The sequence below is a fragment of the Lissotriton vulgaris genome, chromosome 1_1, assembly GCF_964263255.1.
Source record: "Lissotriton vulgaris chromosome 1_1, aLisVul1.2, whole genome shotgun sequence".
Taxonomy (NCBI): domain Eukaryota; kingdom Metazoa; phylum Chordata; class Amphibia; order Caudata; family Salamandridae; genus Lissotriton; species Lissotriton vulgaris.
The window spans coordinates 851,042,024-851,060,552 of record NC_141685.1 but is presented as its reverse complement, the minus strand read 5'-3'; the positions used below and the strand labels follow the sequence as shown (position 1 = coordinate 851,060,552).

Below are 18,529 nucleotides of genomic sequence, written 5' to 3'. Positions count from 1 at the left end.
TTCGTGGCTGCTAGAGTGGTTGCCACTTCTTCTTCTGAGACTGGCCCGAAAGCGGTTAAACAAGGCGATTCAGGTTTGTCCATAAGATTGCCAGACGTGAGGATACACTTCTTAGCGATTCCAGGGGTGGCCTGGTTAGTAGCAGGTAGGGAGGATAGGATTTTCTTGATTTTGCTATCGAAGAAATTGGCCAGGTTCACACATTTCTCCTCGGCTGCTTTGGGGTCTAAGGGTGTCTGCGGGGGGGCTGGGACATGGAGGAGCTCTTTAAGTATGGAAAAAGTCTCTTTAGCAGAGCACGAGGAATTCTGTATTCTCACCTCAAAGAACGAGCTTTTAGCGCTATGGAGGGCTTGTTTATACGCCTTCATGGCAGATTGATAGGCGTTTTTATCCGTCGCTGTTTTATTTTTTCTCCATGTTCGTTCCGTCTTTTTGCACTCTTTCCTAAGAATGTTCAAGGCCGGGGTGTACCAGGGAGCGTGATTAATCCTCTTAACGTGTTTAAGAGAGCATGTTAATGGAATGAGGTTGTCTAGGGGGTTGGTGAGCCAGCTGTTGAATTCCCTGTCAGCGGTGTTAGGGTCAGCTGAGAGGGGGCCATCAGAATCCCTGAGCTTCCCTTCCCATTTTTCTGTATTTAACTTGTGCCAACGTCGGGTTAAAATCTTAGTTTTCTGTTTGGGGACCGAGGCGGGTTGATAGGCCCAGTGCATTGGGACCAGGAAGTGGTCGGTCCATGGGAGGGGGGTGGGGGATTGGGTTTGGAGGTTCCTGATGTTGGTGAAGACTGGGTCTAGGAGATGCCCTTTCTCGTGAGTAGGTTTCGAGTTCAGGAGCTGGAGGTCAGCTGACGCGAGGTCTGCTAGAAGATTTGCGGCGGTGTGGTCTGCCGGATCTAGGAAGTGTAGGTTCAAATCCCCTAGGAGAAGAAAGTTGGGCGTTGCTATAGTTTTTAGTGTGCCATGGCGTCACCTGTAGAATCTGTGCGCTGCACCCCAGCATGGTAATTGCTGGGCATGCGTGAGTCTAGTAGGCACCACAGCCATTTTTACCAGCATTGGCAGCATTACGGCTGGGGACAATGCCTATGCTGTAGCAGGCAGAGTCACAGCAAGCTGAGCAGTGGATGCCAGTCCCGTCGCCTTTCCTGGACCTACTAGTTACAGGCAGCACTAGTAGTGACATCACCTACTGTGCTCGAGCAGCTACCTGTTCTGCAAATAACCCAGTTATACTGCACTGATTAATATATGCACAGAAAGAATTTTCATTTGGTGTACATTTTGTTTTTGCACTCGGTGTAGGTAAGAAAGTAAAATACATGTCATCTTCCTCTTCTTTACAAAACACAACAGAAAAACGCAGAGTTCAAAATAGCAGGAACATGTACAGGCTGACGACAGGGGTCACAGGCAGCAGCAGTGGTATAGATGAGAGAGAGAGCAGGAGTAAAGAGGAGACAGTAACAACAGGAGAGGGGAGAGTTAAGACGGAGCTAAGTAGAAGGAAAGGAGAGCAAATAAGATACAAAGAGAAAGTCGCCATGATGTGAAGAAGAAAGCATTAATAAGAGAGAAGATAGAATGAAAGGATGTAGAGGACAGGACAGAAGAGTGATTGTAAAGAGCCAAGATCGAGGAGGAGGGAGAGCAGAGCATGGATAAAAGTGAAGAGGAAAAATGGCAGGGGTAGAATGAATAGAGGGCAAATCTGAAATGCAGGGAATAAGGTGACACACCATGTGTGACAAAGATGATAGAAAACAATTAGAGAGGTGAGAAGATAGACTCTTAGAACAAAGACGTAGGGGACAGATAACAGATCAAGGTTAGAAGATAGAGACTGAGGCAGTGGGAGTGTTGAAAGTGGCGCTCACCGGAGAAAGAAGTGAGCTGTGGCCTCCTTGGCAAAATTTTCAGCACCTGCACTTTTCTTTACAAAGTAAGCACTGAGTACATTCTATTCCCAATGCGTCCCATATTTCACTATGTATCCGTGGTGCACTTTTTCAAAATGCCACAGATTTTTTTTTAAACAATTTCAAATGCAATTTTAGCAAATTAGCCGACATGGCTGTGACTTGCAGCAAACATTTCCACTATTTCAGGGATAATCAACAGTGATTCACAAGGGCCAGAAACATGCAATATATTTTTGGAGAAACACTGACTGTGTAAATGATTTCCATTTAAACTCACTCTATGTAAATGTATGTCATTCATATCCTGAACATCTGACATGGCTCAGGCGCTGGTAGACTAATGTTGAGAAAATTATGCACTTTGTTAAATTTATCACAGACCATGTCCCTGATTTTGGGCAGATTTTGCAGTCTTCATAATAGATCATAACTGTTAGGAAAATGCGGTCCAGAGAAAAGCAATACAAATGATATTGCTTGAGAAGATGACTAGTTTCTACCTAGTATTCTGCTTTTTTAACCAAGCCTGCTTTATTCCACAGTCATCTGCCCTTGTTCAAGACAGCTTCCAAGATCTCTCAAATATGGTTGACCCTGACAAACTGAGGAATATATTTGGTTGGTCTTTGCTGTCTTTTTGCATATGATCAAATTTGACTCCCCTCGATGTTCTGAGGACATCTTCAATGTACTCGTATACATTAAATCAGCATCCTTGAAGATTCTAGTTCTTGAGCTTAACATCTATTTTCACTATCGTGTCATCTATTCCTGACATAGTCTCAACTGATCTTTTGCGACAACCTGTGTTTCTGGATGTCTCAAACAAGCCAAGGTAATACCCATGCTCCAAAATCCCTCTCAATAGGGATGATTTTGAAAATGATTGTTCTTTTTCTCTTTCATATATATGCCCAACTTCCAAAAGAAGACAATTATCTTTAGGGCCAGAGGAATCTGGTAGCAACAGCGCTTATATGTCTGCGTGATCATTACAACAGACAATGCCTTTCAGCTGATCCCTAGTACAGACAACAAGCCTTTGCTGCAGTACATGTCTACCTCTCTCTCTGCAGCTTTTGACATTGTCAACCATCTCAGGCTGCTCCAGAGACTTAAAAGGTTGAAGATCATCTCCAATGCACTGTGCTGAATTGAGTCCTACCCTGGATGATAGAGCTCAGGTTGTCTCTCTGTGTTGGCTTTCATCTCAGAATAAAAAACTCTCCAGTGTGGCATTCCAAAGGGCTCATTCCTGACCCATAAGCTTTTTAACATCTATGCAGCATGTCTTGATGAACGTATTCATTCCTCCAGCTTTTTGTTTTTTATGCCTATTCAGATAATACCCAGATGCTTGTTTCTCTTGATGGTCTAGAACTGAAAAGAATCTGCTAAATTAACTTGTGTTTTTCTAATATCTTTTAGGGGATATCTCTGGACTCGCTTAGACGAATGCAAAGAATACTGAGGTCACTATTCTTGGTGCCCCCTTTCATTTCGAAAACCCCGGCTGATGGCATACAGTCGTAGACCATCTTCCATCTTCGGTCAGCAAAGTTTAGAACATTGGGCTCTTTTCTGACATGGCTCTATCCTTTGTTCATTGGTGAACAGGGTAGCATCAACCTATTTTCTTCTTTTAAGAATGCTGTGTAAGCCTCTATGTTGTCTTTATCTGTAATGGGGACATTTCAAGGACCAGGCGTTAAAATCTCCTTACTTGGACTCCTGAAATGCTTACTAAGTAGTAATGCCAAGTTCCTAATTAACTGACTGGAAATTATTCAGGACACTGGAACTCTGCTTCTTCTTGGACTTAAGAAGTAAGACTTGATATTCTCTCATCATAATCATCATCATAGTTCATTCTGAAATATACACAAATTTCCATCCAACTTTTATGTAAAACAATCATAAGAACCATCCATTAAAATACTTACAATATCAATATTAAAATAAGATAGCAGAATAATACACACACTTCATCGTTATCTTAATGGGTAACAAGAATAAACTTTCAATTAATCAACCAGACTGAGATTCAAACAATTCCCTAATTTGTGAATACATTCAATTAAAGCATCTCTAATAGTGCAAGATGCAAGAACTATTCACTCTTTGCTGTAGTCTTGAGATGAGAGAGGGCATGGCTTTGTTTCTCCAGTATGCAAAACGTAGATAGCTGCACAATATTGTTTATTGTTTTTATTTCTTTCTCTGGATTTCCTCTTATCTCTCTAACCTTCAGTGGCTCCATGCTGAGTACCTTTTCTACTTTAATGCCCTCTGCATGGCCAGCCATGCTTTCAACTCCAATGGGCATCATTGGCACCACGATAAACTCACACATCAAGATCCAACTCGCTCCATGAGCTCTGCCAATTTGACTCTCCATACAGCTAGCAGAAGATACCGCTTCTGGCATGAAAACCGCTTTTTTTCCTACTGTGTTTCATCTCTCTGGCCCTCTTGGTGTCTGCTCTACCAAGGCCCATCGCGCCTTCTGAAGAAAGTTGAAAAGATGTCTTCTACTCTTTTCTGAGACATTTAGAATCCTGCACCAGGCCTCTGGTAACCATGCCTTGTACCAATCTCCAAGCATTCAATGAATCAATCTTGGACTGCCCGCGTGCACTTCTCTTTTAGAACTATACTGCTGGTCCCTGCTTTCCAAGCAGGCTAAATATTTTTGCACTGGGTAAGCTCTGTAGGTTAATGTTGAATGTCTGTTTTGCTGAGATGAATCTTTCTGTCCAGGATGATGAGATACACCCTCTCCTGAACCACTCCTTTTTAAAACGTAGTAATTGAGAATCAATGCTTAGAACCTGAAACCCACATGGTCTGCTGGAATTATGACTAAGCATAAGAAACGAAAGCTAAAAAAAAACAATCTTTGAAAAAAACGGGATGGTATCTAAATATGGAGATGGCTAAACATGTACACATCAATGTTTGATGCAAAAAACAAGTCCTATTCAACTTCCAGAGACAACGCACGCCCCAAAACAAGCCACCTAAGATTTCCTTTAAGTTGTATGGCTGATGAGAGACATTTAGGGGCTGATTACGAGTTTGGTGGAGGGTTACTCCATCAGAAATGAGACGGATATCCCGTCCTCAGTATCACGAGTTCTATTATATTCCATTGGATGTAATGCAACTCGTAATACAGCAGATGGGATATTCGTCATATTTGTAATTAAGTAACTCATCTGCTAAAGTTGTAATCAGGCCCTTTGTGTTATAGATCCAAGTAAAGACCTGCCATCATCGAGGGATATGTAGTTCAGTTTAGATTTGTAGTGAGCTTGCAGGGGTCTAGGGGGCATATTACCAAGCAATTGCAATAATTATCGCTATTGCTTGGTTAGAGACAAAAATTTACCGCTGAGCTGCGGCGATTTTTACCGCAAATAAACCTTGGTATTACCAAGGTTTATCGCAAATGCGATAAAAATCGCCGCAATGCATGAATATCGCTGAAAAGTCAGCGATATTCATGCATCACCGAGCTAATGCTCTTAGCCATGTTATCCACCTCCCATCGGATAACATGGTTAAGAACTGCTCAGGGCAGGTGTTAGCTTTTGGAGATATTCACGCTTAGCGCGAATATCTCCAAAAGTTGGTAATAGGAGATAGCGATGTTAGCGACTGTTTTCAGTCGCTAACATCTTGGCAGGCCCACTTTGCATGTCATTAGTGATAAATATCACTGACATGCAAAGTGGGGCCCAAGATGGTCTTTATCTCCTACTAGCTGTCGCTAACTGGTGTTAGCGACAGCTAGGTAATAGGGAGATAATTTTATCTCCGCTTTCTTGGCTTTTAAAGCCAAAAAAGCGGAGATAAACCCCCTTGATAATATGCCCCTAGGTTCTGTTTCAGTGATTTCAGCTCATGGAGGATTAGGGGGGATAGTGGTGTCTGCTCTTTTTCTCGTGCTGAAAAAAGACACTCCTGACAATGTGGCACTGAGGGTAAGGATGGAACAATGAGTGGAGAGGGATGAACTCAGGGAGAAAGTGAATGGAAAGAAGACAATAATCTTTCCAGAATCCTTCTGTCATTGCACAACCAAGCACAGAAAGGGTCTGAGAGTTGCTGTGGGGTTGAGCCAAAGTGAAAGACATATAAGGGAAACCAGACAAGACATTGGCCACAGGACTAGAGCAGGTCTGCAATACAAAGGAAGTAATCACAACCAGAATAATTAAGTTATTTTCTCTAACAGATCGCCCTTGCTTTTGCTCACAGATCTTCACTGGGAATAATGAAGCATTCTATTGATGGAACCTTGCACATTCAATCAAACCAGCATAGTGCCTTTGTCAGACGTATTGAAGCATCTACACCTAGTGATTTATTTAATCTGGATTACTGAAATTACGGCCCGACCAATTGATGTGATATTCTGAATCACATTTAGAATTTTGAGACTTCTGGCTACCTTCATATTTTTGATGATTCGCAGATGTTTTTAATTAATAAAGGTTTTATATAACAATTAATTCTCAAGACACTGGAGAATAAATAGATGATGTGTAAAAGTGAATGTATATAGTGATGTTAAATGTTCCTTTGTGTGCTGAGCTGAACACAGCCCTGGTGTCCTCTATAAGCGCAGAGATAGGGGCTAGGCCTTAGCATTAAATAAGCGTTCAAATGGCTTTATATTTATGTAAAACAAAACATTTGCCCAGAAACTCTAATAGGATCCTTAAAATGAAGTAATATATTTCTAGATTTCTCAGTGTCTCAATTAAGTTAATACAATGATATCACTGAAATGAGTAACATTTATTAAAAGTAGTATTTAAAAATAAAAACATTCAAGAATACTTCCAAGCCCTGACAATGTTGCCACAAATTACCGAAACGCATCAGTTTGTCATTTTTTCTGTATAGCCTATATTGTTATTAATTGTGAGGCAACAATAATTTATGTTAACCATATACAAATGAGGTTACTATTATTATTGGGTTTAACCTTTTGTTTGTAATGTTTTTAATGAATCGTATAATAAACGTATTCATTCAACCATTCAAGTTCGGTTTTGTAGAGTGCAGATTTTAAATTGAATTACTTCAATTGGCTTTCAATCTGGTTGGTTAAAGAAATTGATAGTGAAGTAAAGCACGTGCTGAGGATCACACAGTTTGGTCAAGTGGGAAAGCTGGAAATTTCACCCAGGGTTCCTGGTTGCACACTGTGTAATTCAGACACCTTAGAGTTACATCTTTCTCATTTGCATTCAACACCAAAGTTAAATGCTTTCTGTTTAGTTATTTCATGAACAGCCGCAGCTGGTGCAGGTAAGAACAGTGGGGCAGGGGGGTTGGGGGGTGTGGGGTGTCGCGTCGACAGAAAACGACGAGGTAAAATCACATTTAAAAAATGAAAAACACTTTCTTTGTGCTAGCTGCATCGCCGACTCGGCGATGAAGCGAGCGCAAAGATAAGAGTTTTTCATTTTATTCTCCCTCGTCGCCGTATGTCGACTCCCCCCTGCCCGGCCCCGCCCCACCACTCTTACCTGCACCAGCCACGACTGTTCATCACAATGTTTTAATACATGGAGTTCATTAAACACACTTATCACACCTTAAATCAAACTGACACTATACACACACGTATATATATATATATATATATATATGTATATATATATATATATATATATATATATATATATATATATATATATATATATATATATATATATATGTGCATAATCATAAGAAAATGTGTGCTTTTCTGTTTGAGATGTTTGCACAGATTCTGAAGATTAAATACAGTGACAGAACATACCTGTCGGAAATCATGCTGCACTCGACAAGCCTGAAGAGCTGTAACTTAAGAAACAAACTCTGTGGTGACTCCAAAACCTCTTGGACCATTAGAATATTATTTAATTGCGGTCACTGGCGTTCCTCTTCTCCTAAATCAGTTTGCATTGGCAAGAAAGGTGATCCGGCAGTAACATTAAATAGCATCTACTCCCTTCTCTTACTCTGCTGGCAGTCCTGGATTGACAAACAGAGGGGCATATGTACAAGGAAGTGACAGAGCGTGGTGTCAACCTTCTTGGCTTAACATGCGCACCGCCACTTCTGAAATGCAAGGCTGCACCAAATTACAACAATACAGAGCAGCACTGTGTTTCACCCTGCACTGGCGCTAAATGTAGCTGCCTAGCTCCAACGCAGGCACTCTTGAACAATTGTGCAAAGGTGCCTGCATTGCAGGGTAAGATTATGTGTAGGAAAGGACACCTTCCTGCACATGAACAATCAGTAATGGCGTTTTGTACCTTCTATGTGTGCTGCAAAATGTAGCACACATAGAAGTTGCAACTCGTCATTTTTTTTTAATGATTTTTTATGTGCAGGAAGGTGCCCCTTCCTGCACATAAACAATCAATTGCGTTTTGCTATTTCTATGTGTGCTGCACAATGCAGCATGCATAGAAACAGCAAAAACGAGGAGAAATAAATAATTTTTCCTCGTTTCGCCATATTAAGTCCAGGTTTTCAGAGGTCTTAATTTTGGCCCTGCCTCGGTCAAAATCAATGAGTATTACATCGGAACGCCCACTACAACACCCATTGCCAACCTCTTTCACGCTACGTATGTCGTAAAAGGGGGCCTTCTTTACAAGGCAGCGTTAAGCCACGTTAAGTGGCTTAACGCTGCCTTGTAAATAAGGCGAGGCCACATCGCCACAACGTAAAAAAAAAGTGATGTTATGGTGGCGATAAGGGCTTGTAAATATGCCCCAGAGAGATTTTAATACAGGCTCAACACCTCAGTGACTGCAGCTTAACAAACTACAAAAGAAAGAGGTAGTACAGCCACCACAGCCCCTTAGGTTACAATGCTTCAAAGAGACTCTGGCGATGGATGTCAGCATAACTTCAAAGATTCATCTTCCGTTTCCCATCGCCCCAACCTACCGCACCTTTGAAGGTTCCTACGCCCATGATACACGGAGGACCGACCTTCTTTACTGATACACCAATTGTCGATGTTCACAATAAAAATGGTCCAGAAAACGTAACTGCATTTTTACGAAAGCCCACGAGAGGGCAGCACTACATGTGACTCTATAACCAATGCATGCTTCACAACTGAAATGCTCCACCACTAAATATTATAGTGAAACAGAAAAAAATCCCGAAATAAATCACTCGAATAGATAATGCGAAGATAGTAAATATGAGGTATTTATTACTGGGATGATGTGGAGTGGAATTGTGTGTTATGGAGTGTAATTATTTAGAATGGTATTTTTGTGTTGTGGAGTGGTATGTAGTAGAGTTTAATTCTATGGTGTGCTGTTGAATTTTGTGGCTTGATGTGGAATTGCGTGGTGTGAATTAGATGTATGTGGTGTGTTTTTTAATTGTGTTGTTTAGGTATAGTATGTCTTTTGGTGCTGAATTATATGGTGTGGATTGCAAATGTGTGGAGTTGAACTGTGGTGTAGAACTGTGTGGATAGGTTTACCTGTTTGGTGACGAAAAAGAAGAAAAATGTTGGAGCTAAGCTTCAGATTTGTGTGTTTGGGTGTAAAAAAAGAAAGAGTTAGAGCTACTGGCGTTATAAATGTCTCTTACATATATGTTATGGATGGAGTGGATGTATGTGGTGTGTAGCGGAATTATGTGGGTTGCTCTGGAGTTGTTAGTTGTGGCATTGTGTGGAATGGAATTGTGTGGTATACAGTGGATTTGTGTAGTTGAATCATGTGGCATGGTGTGCAGTTGTATTATGAGGATAGTAATTATGTGTTTGTTAGTGTATTGGAAATATGTAAAGTGGGATTGTGAGTAATGAAGTGTAATTATGATGAACAGTATTTTGTGTTGCGGAGTGTTATGTAGTGAAGTTTAATTACATGGTGTGCTGTTGAATTGTATGGTATAATGTTGAATTATGTGTTGGATGCATGTGGTGTGTAATGGAATTGTGTTGTGGAATAATGTTTTGTTTTTTTGATTATGTGATGTGAAATGGATTTGTGTGGAGTTGAATAGTGTGGCATGGAACAGGGTGGTATAGAGTGAAATTATGTTGAGTCACATTATGTGGCATGGTTTGGTGTGTGTTTTTATGTGGATTCTTATGTGGTATACAGTGGATTTATGTGGGATTGAGTAGTGTATAATTAGGTGGAGTTAAATTATGTGGTATTGAGTGGTATTATGTGGTTGTAATTATATTGTGTGGTGTACTTGTAAGGATTGGCTCTGTATTGAGTGGTGTTGCGTGGAGTGGTGTTGCGTAGAGTAGAGTGGTGTTGAGTGGAGTGGCGTAAAGTGGAGTGCAGTTGGTTGGAATGGTGTTGCATAGAGCAGAGTGGCATTGTTTAGAGAGAAGTGGGGTTGCGTGCAGTGGTGTTGAATAGCCTGGAGTGGAACAGCAAGAAGTGGTATTGAGTAGGTGGTGCTGCATTGATTGATTTTAGGGACAATGGTGTGGCGCAGAGTAGAGTTCAGTTGCCTGGAGTGCATTTGTGTAGATTGGGGTGGCATTGCGTAGAGTGGAGTGAAGTTGCGTGGAGTGGCATAGAGTAGCGGTGCGTTGAGTGGCGTAGAGTTGTGCTGCATGGATTGGCATTGCATTGAGTGGTGTTATATGTAGTTTTATTGCATAGAGCTCAGTGGCGTGGCCTAGAGTGGATTGCGGTTGTGTAGAGTGGAGTGCAGTTGTGTAGAGTGGCATGCGGTGGTGTGCCGTGCAGTGGCGTGGAGTACAGTGGCGTAAAGCAGAGTGCCATTGTGTAAAGCAGAATGGAGTGGAATAAAGCAGAGTGGAGTAAAGCAGAGTAGAGTTGAGTGGAATAAAGAGGAGTAAAGCAGAGTTAGTGGAGTAAAGCAGAATGCCGTTGAGCGAAGTGGAGTGGTAAAAGCAGAGTGGACTGGAGTTGAGTAAAGCACAGTGGACTGGAGTGGAGTAAAGCAGACTGGAGTGGAGTGGAGTAGAGCAGAGTGGTGTGGAGTGGAGTGAAGTAGAGGGTATTGCGTGGAGTGGAGTAAAGCAGAGAGGCGTTGCGTAAAATGGAGTGACGTTGAGTAGAGCTGGGTGGCATTGCATGAAGTGACATTGTATTGAGTGGTGTTGCGTGGAATGTCATTGCGCGGATTAGAGTGGTGCAGCATAGAGTGCAGGTGGGTGGAGTGCAGTTGTGTAAAGTAGAGTGGGGTTGCATACGGTGAAGTGCAGTTGAGTGGAGTGGCGTGGCAGAGTGGGTTTGCATGGTGGAGTGGCATTGCATGGAATGGCGTGTGGCGTGCAGTTGTGCGGAGTGGTGTTGCGTGGAGCCGAGTGGCACTGCAGAGAGTGGCGTTGCCTTGAGTGTCACTGCTTCACTGCTTGGAGTGGTGTTGCATAAAGTGGAGCGTGTTGTATAGAGTGAAGTGCAGTTTTATGGAGTACAATTGGGTAGCATTAATTTGCATTGCATGGAGTGTCATTATTGAAACAATAAGCTTGAAAGGAAATATGAGATTCAGAACTAAATTAAAAAATTTGAGTGCAGTGTAATTATGTGGCAGGTAATGATGTGGCACTGAGTGGTATTTGGAGTGTATGTTGCATTGAGTGCAGTGTAATTATGTGGCGTGTAATTATGTGGCACTGAGTGGTATTTGGAGTGTATGTTGCATTGAGTGCAGTGTAATTATGTGGCGTGTAATTATGTGGCACTGAATGGTATTTGGAGTGTATGTTGCATTGAGTGCCGTGTAATTATGTGGCGTGTAATTATGTGGCACTGAGTGGACTTTGGAGTGTATATTGCATTGAGTGCTTTGTAATTATGTGGCGTGTAATTATGTGGCACTGAGTGGGCTTTGGAGTGTATGTTCAATCAGTCAATCAGACTACTTGTAAAGCGCGCTACTTACCCTTGAGGGTTTCAAGGCGCTGAGGGGAGGTGGGTGCCGCTACTACTCGAATAGCCAGGTCTTGAGGAGTCTTCTGAAGGCGAGTAGGTCTTGGGTCTGCTGTAGGTGGGTAGGGAGGGTGTTCCAGGTCTTGGCGGCGAGGTAGGAGAAGGATCTGCCACCGGAGGTCGTTCATTGGATGCGGGGGACGGCGGCAAGGGCGAGGCTGGCGGAGCAGAGCTGGCGGGTGGGGGTGTAGAAGCTGAGTCTGCTGTTCAGGTAGGCTGGTCTGGGGATGTGGAGTGCTTTGTGTGCGTGGGGGAGGAGCTTGAAGGTGATCCTCTTGTCGACGGGGAGCCAGTGTAGGTCTCTCAGGTGGGGGGTGATGTGGCTGCGGCGATGGACGTTGACGATCAGTTGGGCGGAGGCGTTTTGGATGCGGTGTAGTCGTTGTAGGTGTTTGGCTGGGATTCCTGCATAGAGTGCATTGCCATAGTCCAGTCTGCTGCTGACGAGGGCCTGTGTCACCGTTCTTCTTGTTTCGGTCGGGATCCACTTGTAGATCCTGCGGAGCGTGCGGAGGGTGTTGTAGCAGGAGGAGGAGACGGTGTTGACCTGCTTATACATGAAGAGGGAAGAGTCGAGGATGAATCCTAGGTTGCGTGCATGGTCGGTGGGTGTCGGTGCTGTTTCCATTGTGGTCGGCCACTAGGAGTCATTCCAGGCTGAGGGGGTGGGTCCTAGGATGAGGACCTCCGTCTTTTCCGAGTTTAGTTACAGACGGCTGCTCCTCATCCAGTCGGCGACGCCCTTCATTCCCTCGTGGAGGTTAGTTTTGACGGTGTGTGGGTCCTTGCTTTGAGTGCAGTGTAATTATGTGGGGTGTAATTATGTGGCACTGAGTGGTATTTGGAGTGTATGTTGCATTGAGTGCAGTGTAATTATGTGGCGTGTAATTATGTGGCGTGTAATTATGTGGCACAGAGTGGTATTTGGAGTGTATGTTGCATTGAGGTGAAGTGTAATTATGTGGCATATTATTATTTGGGCACTGAGTGGGCTTTGGAGTGTATGTTGCATTGAGTGCTTTATAATTATATGGCGTGTAATTATGTGGCACGGAGTGGGCTTTGGAGTGTTTGTTGCATTGAGTGCTGTGTAAATATGTGGCGTGTAATTATGTGGCACTGAGTGGGATTGTATGTAAGGTCCCCGTGCTTGAAAAAAAATAAATTAATGTTAAGATGGTCTTATATAGCGCAAATGTGAGCGCTTTACAACACTACAAAAAAAAGCCAAAACATCGAAGCAGCGACACGGAGTATACAATCGAGAGACAGCTGATTGGGGAGCCAGGTTCGAGTCCCGGGGGCACTGAAACTGTGATTCTGAGCAAATTGCTTAATCGCCCGTGCCTAAACCAACAAATGAAAAAAAATGTATGTAAGGTCCCTGTGCTTGAATAAAAATAAATTAATGTTACGATGGTCTTATGTAGCGCAAATGTGAGCGCTTTACAACACAGCAACAAGCATTGGCAGTGCACCGTGCTGAAAGTGAAAAAACAAGCGAAGAGCTGAGAGCGTTGTTGTGAGAGGGGAAGCAGGAGGTGTGGTGCGCGGCATCTAAATGGTGCGCGCGCAGGAGGAAGTGGGAGGGACAAGGGAGTGATAGCCATGAAAGCGCTTTGCTGTTCTCAGTGTGGTCGCAGGCTGCCAAATGGTGAGCGGGCGCCCGGCGCACATGCACTGGCCATAATCCGCATTCCAAAGCCCTCTGGGAGCATTTCCTGGAGCCCCTACATAAGTCTCGCCGGAGGAATGCGCAAGTGCATTGGCTCAGGCGAGACCTAAAAAGCTGTGTAATTGGTTCCCTGTTTACAGAAATGGAGCGTTCAGATGTGAGGGACATCTAGCTGGATTGGGATGGGGCAGGTGGGAAAGAGGCTACAGGAGATTGAGGGCACAGCCATATATTTTAAACATTGGCCACAACATGCACCAAGGCACCACAGACCTATAAAATCAGTTTAACATAAGGACGGGGGAAGCATCAATGGCATCGAGCGAAAGGGGGAAAAAACCCAGACCTCAGTCTTTGAATGCACAGCAGAAGGGGCGTGATAAGAGCAAGATTTACAGCCCTGTTTACAACAGAGCTCTGTAAACCACGAGCACTGGTCTACAGGGCTCCAGCTTAAAGAAAGAAATAGTGCTTACAAGCTCTGAGTAACAACACATGTAACAGGGGCAGTCTTTGAAAATGGACGGACCTTTTAAAGCCCATATCCTGAATACAGCATGTCTCGCAGAGACAGTGCAAGGGCTCTCTAGGCGCGAGCTAAAGAAAGAGTGATGCCGCTTAACTGTGTAATAAACAACTGAGTTTCGTGACATGCTCTTGTGTGCAGTAAGTGAGCATATACATGCATGCACGCATAACAGAACAAGCAAAAACTGGGAACTGACATTTGCACAGTGAGAATGTTTCCAGTGGAGACGCATGCAGCTTTAAAAAGTGTACATTGTTGTAGCTGCGCATGCCAATCAGTGCAGAGGAGTGAGCCGCCAAACCACGCTGGTGCCCTTGCATGAACAGACTCTATTGGTGCACATGACGTGGGTGTTACCTGGTGGACCTTTAGTGGGAGTTTTGGGAGACTCAATGTGATCCCTGTGAATTGATTTGGGGCGTGGCTTCTTCTGCTTGGTCGAGTTGGTGCGGGGTTTGATAGCACTGTCCATTTCTTCAAAGAGCTTCAACTGCTTCCGCCTCAAAAACTCCTGCCTTATGAATTCCCGACGTGCTTTATCATCTTCTTTTTTTTGCCGTTCTTCTTCTGACTTTAATCTGCCAAGTATAAAAAAGAGATGCACACACTTGCTGTAAACTCACATGAAAGCATGTTGAATTTGCAAAGTATATTTAGCTGATCAGGACCACGTGTCACCATTTAATATTGCAGGCAAAATTCACAATTATTCAAGCTTTATAAACATTAGATTCTCTCACCTATATGGTGGAAAACATTTATGGAGAGAATATTCTCAGTATGTGTTTAATTAAAAAAAAATGCCTATTAAAGTGCAGTATTTTATGTTTTTGTCTTATTCAGATCGAATTAGCATTACAATTTGATACTATTCAGGTTCTTTGCTGGAACAAAACCCTTTAATTCTCCTCTATAGGGGTAAATAAAGCAGATAATCACAGTATTGTATGCGGTACTAAGGATGCCCTAATGTCCTGGAATACATTGTCGGGTAAGGAAGCTAAATCTTCTCTATGGTGTGCCTATATCGAAAAATGCATATCAGGCAAGACATATCTATGTTCCTTAGTACAATTACTATTACTACTACTAATAAATAATGTATATTGTGTTTTATACTGCACTTTGGTCACCTGCAAGTGTTGTGAAATGTTTTACTTAATGTACTAAATCATGTTTAGCTTCATTAGATATTTTAATCCCTGCTGTGCTACAGAAGATAGTTTTTGAACCTATTGTTTACTTTTTTGGTCCGATCATCACAATACATGTGTTTCGTCCGGTGCCTAAAGATTGCCCGACAACATTTTTTTCCTGACATCTCCACTTTGTGGGCAATTGCCTCTGTAATGAGAATGTGCCCTGGTCTTCAAGAGGTTCTGAAGAGATATGTGGGAGGTTTTACCTGAGTGTTATTTCCTTACAGGAGGCCAACTGCGGCTAATGTAGCAAACGGGTAGACTAGACCCGACTCATCGTCAGGTCTTGCTAGCTCCCTATGGAGTTGTGGTTTATTCCCTGTGAATATGGTTGGTATTAACACATTGACAAAGAATTCCAAGAGTACTTAGTCCATTGAATGCTCCTTAAAAATGATATTTCCTCTCCACTAGGGATCCAGCAAAGTTGAAGGTACCTCAATGTTGAAGATGACTCGGTATGGACAGTGTGTCTTCATCTGTTTTTTTTCTTTCGTTTGACAAAACTCCGAGAGCAGGTTTGTCTGCTTCCTCAAGGTCATTCAAGAGCGACAGTGTTTCCCCCCTACTGGAAATCCGACCCCAACATGCTTCTAAAATCTAAACACTTCACATCAGAATGCTACCCACCAGTTCGCATACCCAGATCTAGTTCAGAGACGTCAATGTTCATGTCAGAATGGGTGCTCAATAAAGAGATCACCAATGTCCAACGTTCAAAATTCAGCCGAATGGTCATCATTTCCAGATCGCATCTTCAAGACATCCTCTAGATCCGAGGTTGTCTTACGTCTTTCCTGAGCTAATGAGTGAGTTATTGCTGATGCCAAACACACGTGAGATTAAATATTTTTCCCTTTTTGTTCTTTCATCTTCAATATTTTGGTAAGAGGGTACATATAGTCAAACCACTTTGTTACTCCAAAAGGAGTTAGATTTCGAAATGTTAGAAAGAGGCTCTGGTGGTATGGCCACGTTTGAGTTCAGCTAAATTAGATCTGCTAACTTGGAGAAACCCGCACCATTTCTTTTTCCTTCCGCATTCTAGTAATAACAGATAGAATAATGCCCTCAGGAGGTCATCAATAACAGTTTTACTTTTCTAGGTAAGTCTATATATGTTACTGTTTCAAGCAGTTTGGCCATGTATTCTCTCTGTTCTGCCTGGCAGAGTAAAATAGATTAAACCAGTTTACACAGAGATGAGGTTTGCATCTCAAGTGGGTTCTGCCCTGTTCTTTTCTGCACAGCCAAATGTTTTTACAATTCTCAAATAGCGATTTTTTGAGAATCGCTATTTGAGAATCGCAAAACGGGATGCATTAAAAAAATCGCAAATAATTAGCGATTTCTTGGTATTCCTTAATTGCGATTAGCAAATTGCGAAATCGCAAATAATGAATACCTTCGCATTCATTTCTATGGGCCAGTGCGCTGTGAGGAGAGCGACCCTTGACCTTGCCAGGTAGGTCGCTCCCCCCCGCTGCAGCTGCACCAGCCCTTGTGCCTCGCACCATTGTTTCCTGCTGCACCAGCCCTTGTGCCTCACACTCTTGCTCCTGCTGCCCATTCCTGGGCGCTGTTTTTTTCCTCGCCCCCGTGCCCACTGCCCGCTTTCCCGCTGCAGCTGCCCCTGGGGCCCGCCCCTCGCGGCCATTCGCTAACCCCTGCCTCCAGCCTTCCAGCTGCTCCTCCCTCCCAGCTCCCCTTAAAACTGGCGACAGCACGCGGTGTGGAGAGCCACCCTTGACCTTGCCAGGTAGGTCTCTCCCCCCACTGCAGCTGCACCAGCCCTTGTGCCTCCCACCATTGTTTCCTGCTGCACCAGCCCTTGTGCCTCGCACCCTTGCTCCTGCTGCCGATTCCTGGGCGCCGTTTTTTCCCTCCCCCCCCCGTGCCCACTGCCCGCTTTCCCGCCGCTGCTGCCCCAGCGGCTCCCCTGTGCCCATTCACTAACCCCTGCCTCCCGCCTCCCAGCTGCTCCTTCCTCCCAGCTCCCCTTATAATGGCAGCAGCTGCGCGGCAGCTCAGCGGACGCACCGCGCAAGCCCGTCTGCGCCCGTCTGCGCCTGGACCGCGGCCAGCGCCAGAACCCCTGGACCCTGCGAACGCCACGACACCAGACTCCACTACGACGCCAGCAGCCTCCAAGCACTCAACACCAGCCTAAACCACACCTGCTTCCAGGCCACCCTGAAACGGACCCACGGACCCTTCTCCTGCCACACCTGCAGCTTCACTTGCGACAGAACTACCAAACCTCCAAGGACTGGACCCAACCACCTCTGCTGCATACTCCTCAACACCCAATCCGCACGCAAACACGCAGTTGAGCTCTGGGATCTGCTCGACACCTCTGCCCCAGACGTTGCCTTCCTGACCGAGACCTGGTGGACCGACTCTTCGGCGATCGACATCACCATAGCCATCCCGGACGGATACAAGATCACCCGCAGGGATCGCGCCAACGGAACTGGAGGAGGAATAGCCATCGTCCACAAGTCCACCCTCAAGGTCGCAACCCACGCAGACGACATCCTCAACGCCGCCGAACACCTGCACTTCCGGATCCACACCGACCCCAACACCACCCTCAGAGGAACACTCATCTACAGACCCCCCGGACCCTGGGCTCAGTTCAGCGACTCCATCGCCGACCTCGCCAGCACCCACGTACTCGCCTCCATGGACTACATCCTCCTCTGGGACATGAACTTCCACCTCGAGAACAACAACGAGACCAACTCCGCCACCCTGATCGACAACCTCACCAACCTCGACCTCAGACAACTCGTCACCTACACCACCGAACTCCACTGGACCGACCACCACTGCATCCATTTCACCTTCAAGAAACCAACCACGCACCACCGCACCCAACAGTTGCCTCGCCGCTGCCGGAGCAAAGTCACGAAGACCAGCTGATCACCACACTCGCCCAGAACCCACCCACTGACCCCACCAACCCTGACACCGCAGCCCACAACCTCAGACAGTGGATCGACGACTGCGCTAAAACACTCGCCCCGCTCAAGAAACCCTCCAACAACCACGCCAGCAAGAGAGCCACCTGGTTCACCGACGAACTCCAGACCTCCAAACGCGCATGCCGGAAACTGGAGAAAATATGGCTCCACGAACGCACACCGAACAACCACGCAGCCCACAAGGACGCCACCCGAAGACATCACCACCTCATCAGATTAGCCAAGAGATCCTCCTTTAAAGACCGCTTGG

The 18,529-nt window shown here is 44.6% G+C and overlaps 1 protein-coding gene across 4 annotated transcripts in view; it reads right to left on the bottom strand.

Moving 5' to 3' along the window:
* Nucleotides 1-18,529, bottom strand: part of CAMSAP2 (calmodulin regulated spectrin associated protein family member 2) — a 541,958-nt gene that overhangs the window by 42,924 nt on the left and 480,505 nt on the right. For all 4 annotated transcript variants that reach the window (XM_086957854.1, XM_086957865.1, XM_086957838.1 and 1 more), the window contains one exon: nucleotides 14,451-14,671. In XM_086957854.1, the coding sequence (XP_086813980.1) occupies nucleotides 14,451-14,671 (221 nt within the window). The remainder of the gene's footprint in view (nucleotides 1-14,450; nucleotides 14,672-18,529) is intronic.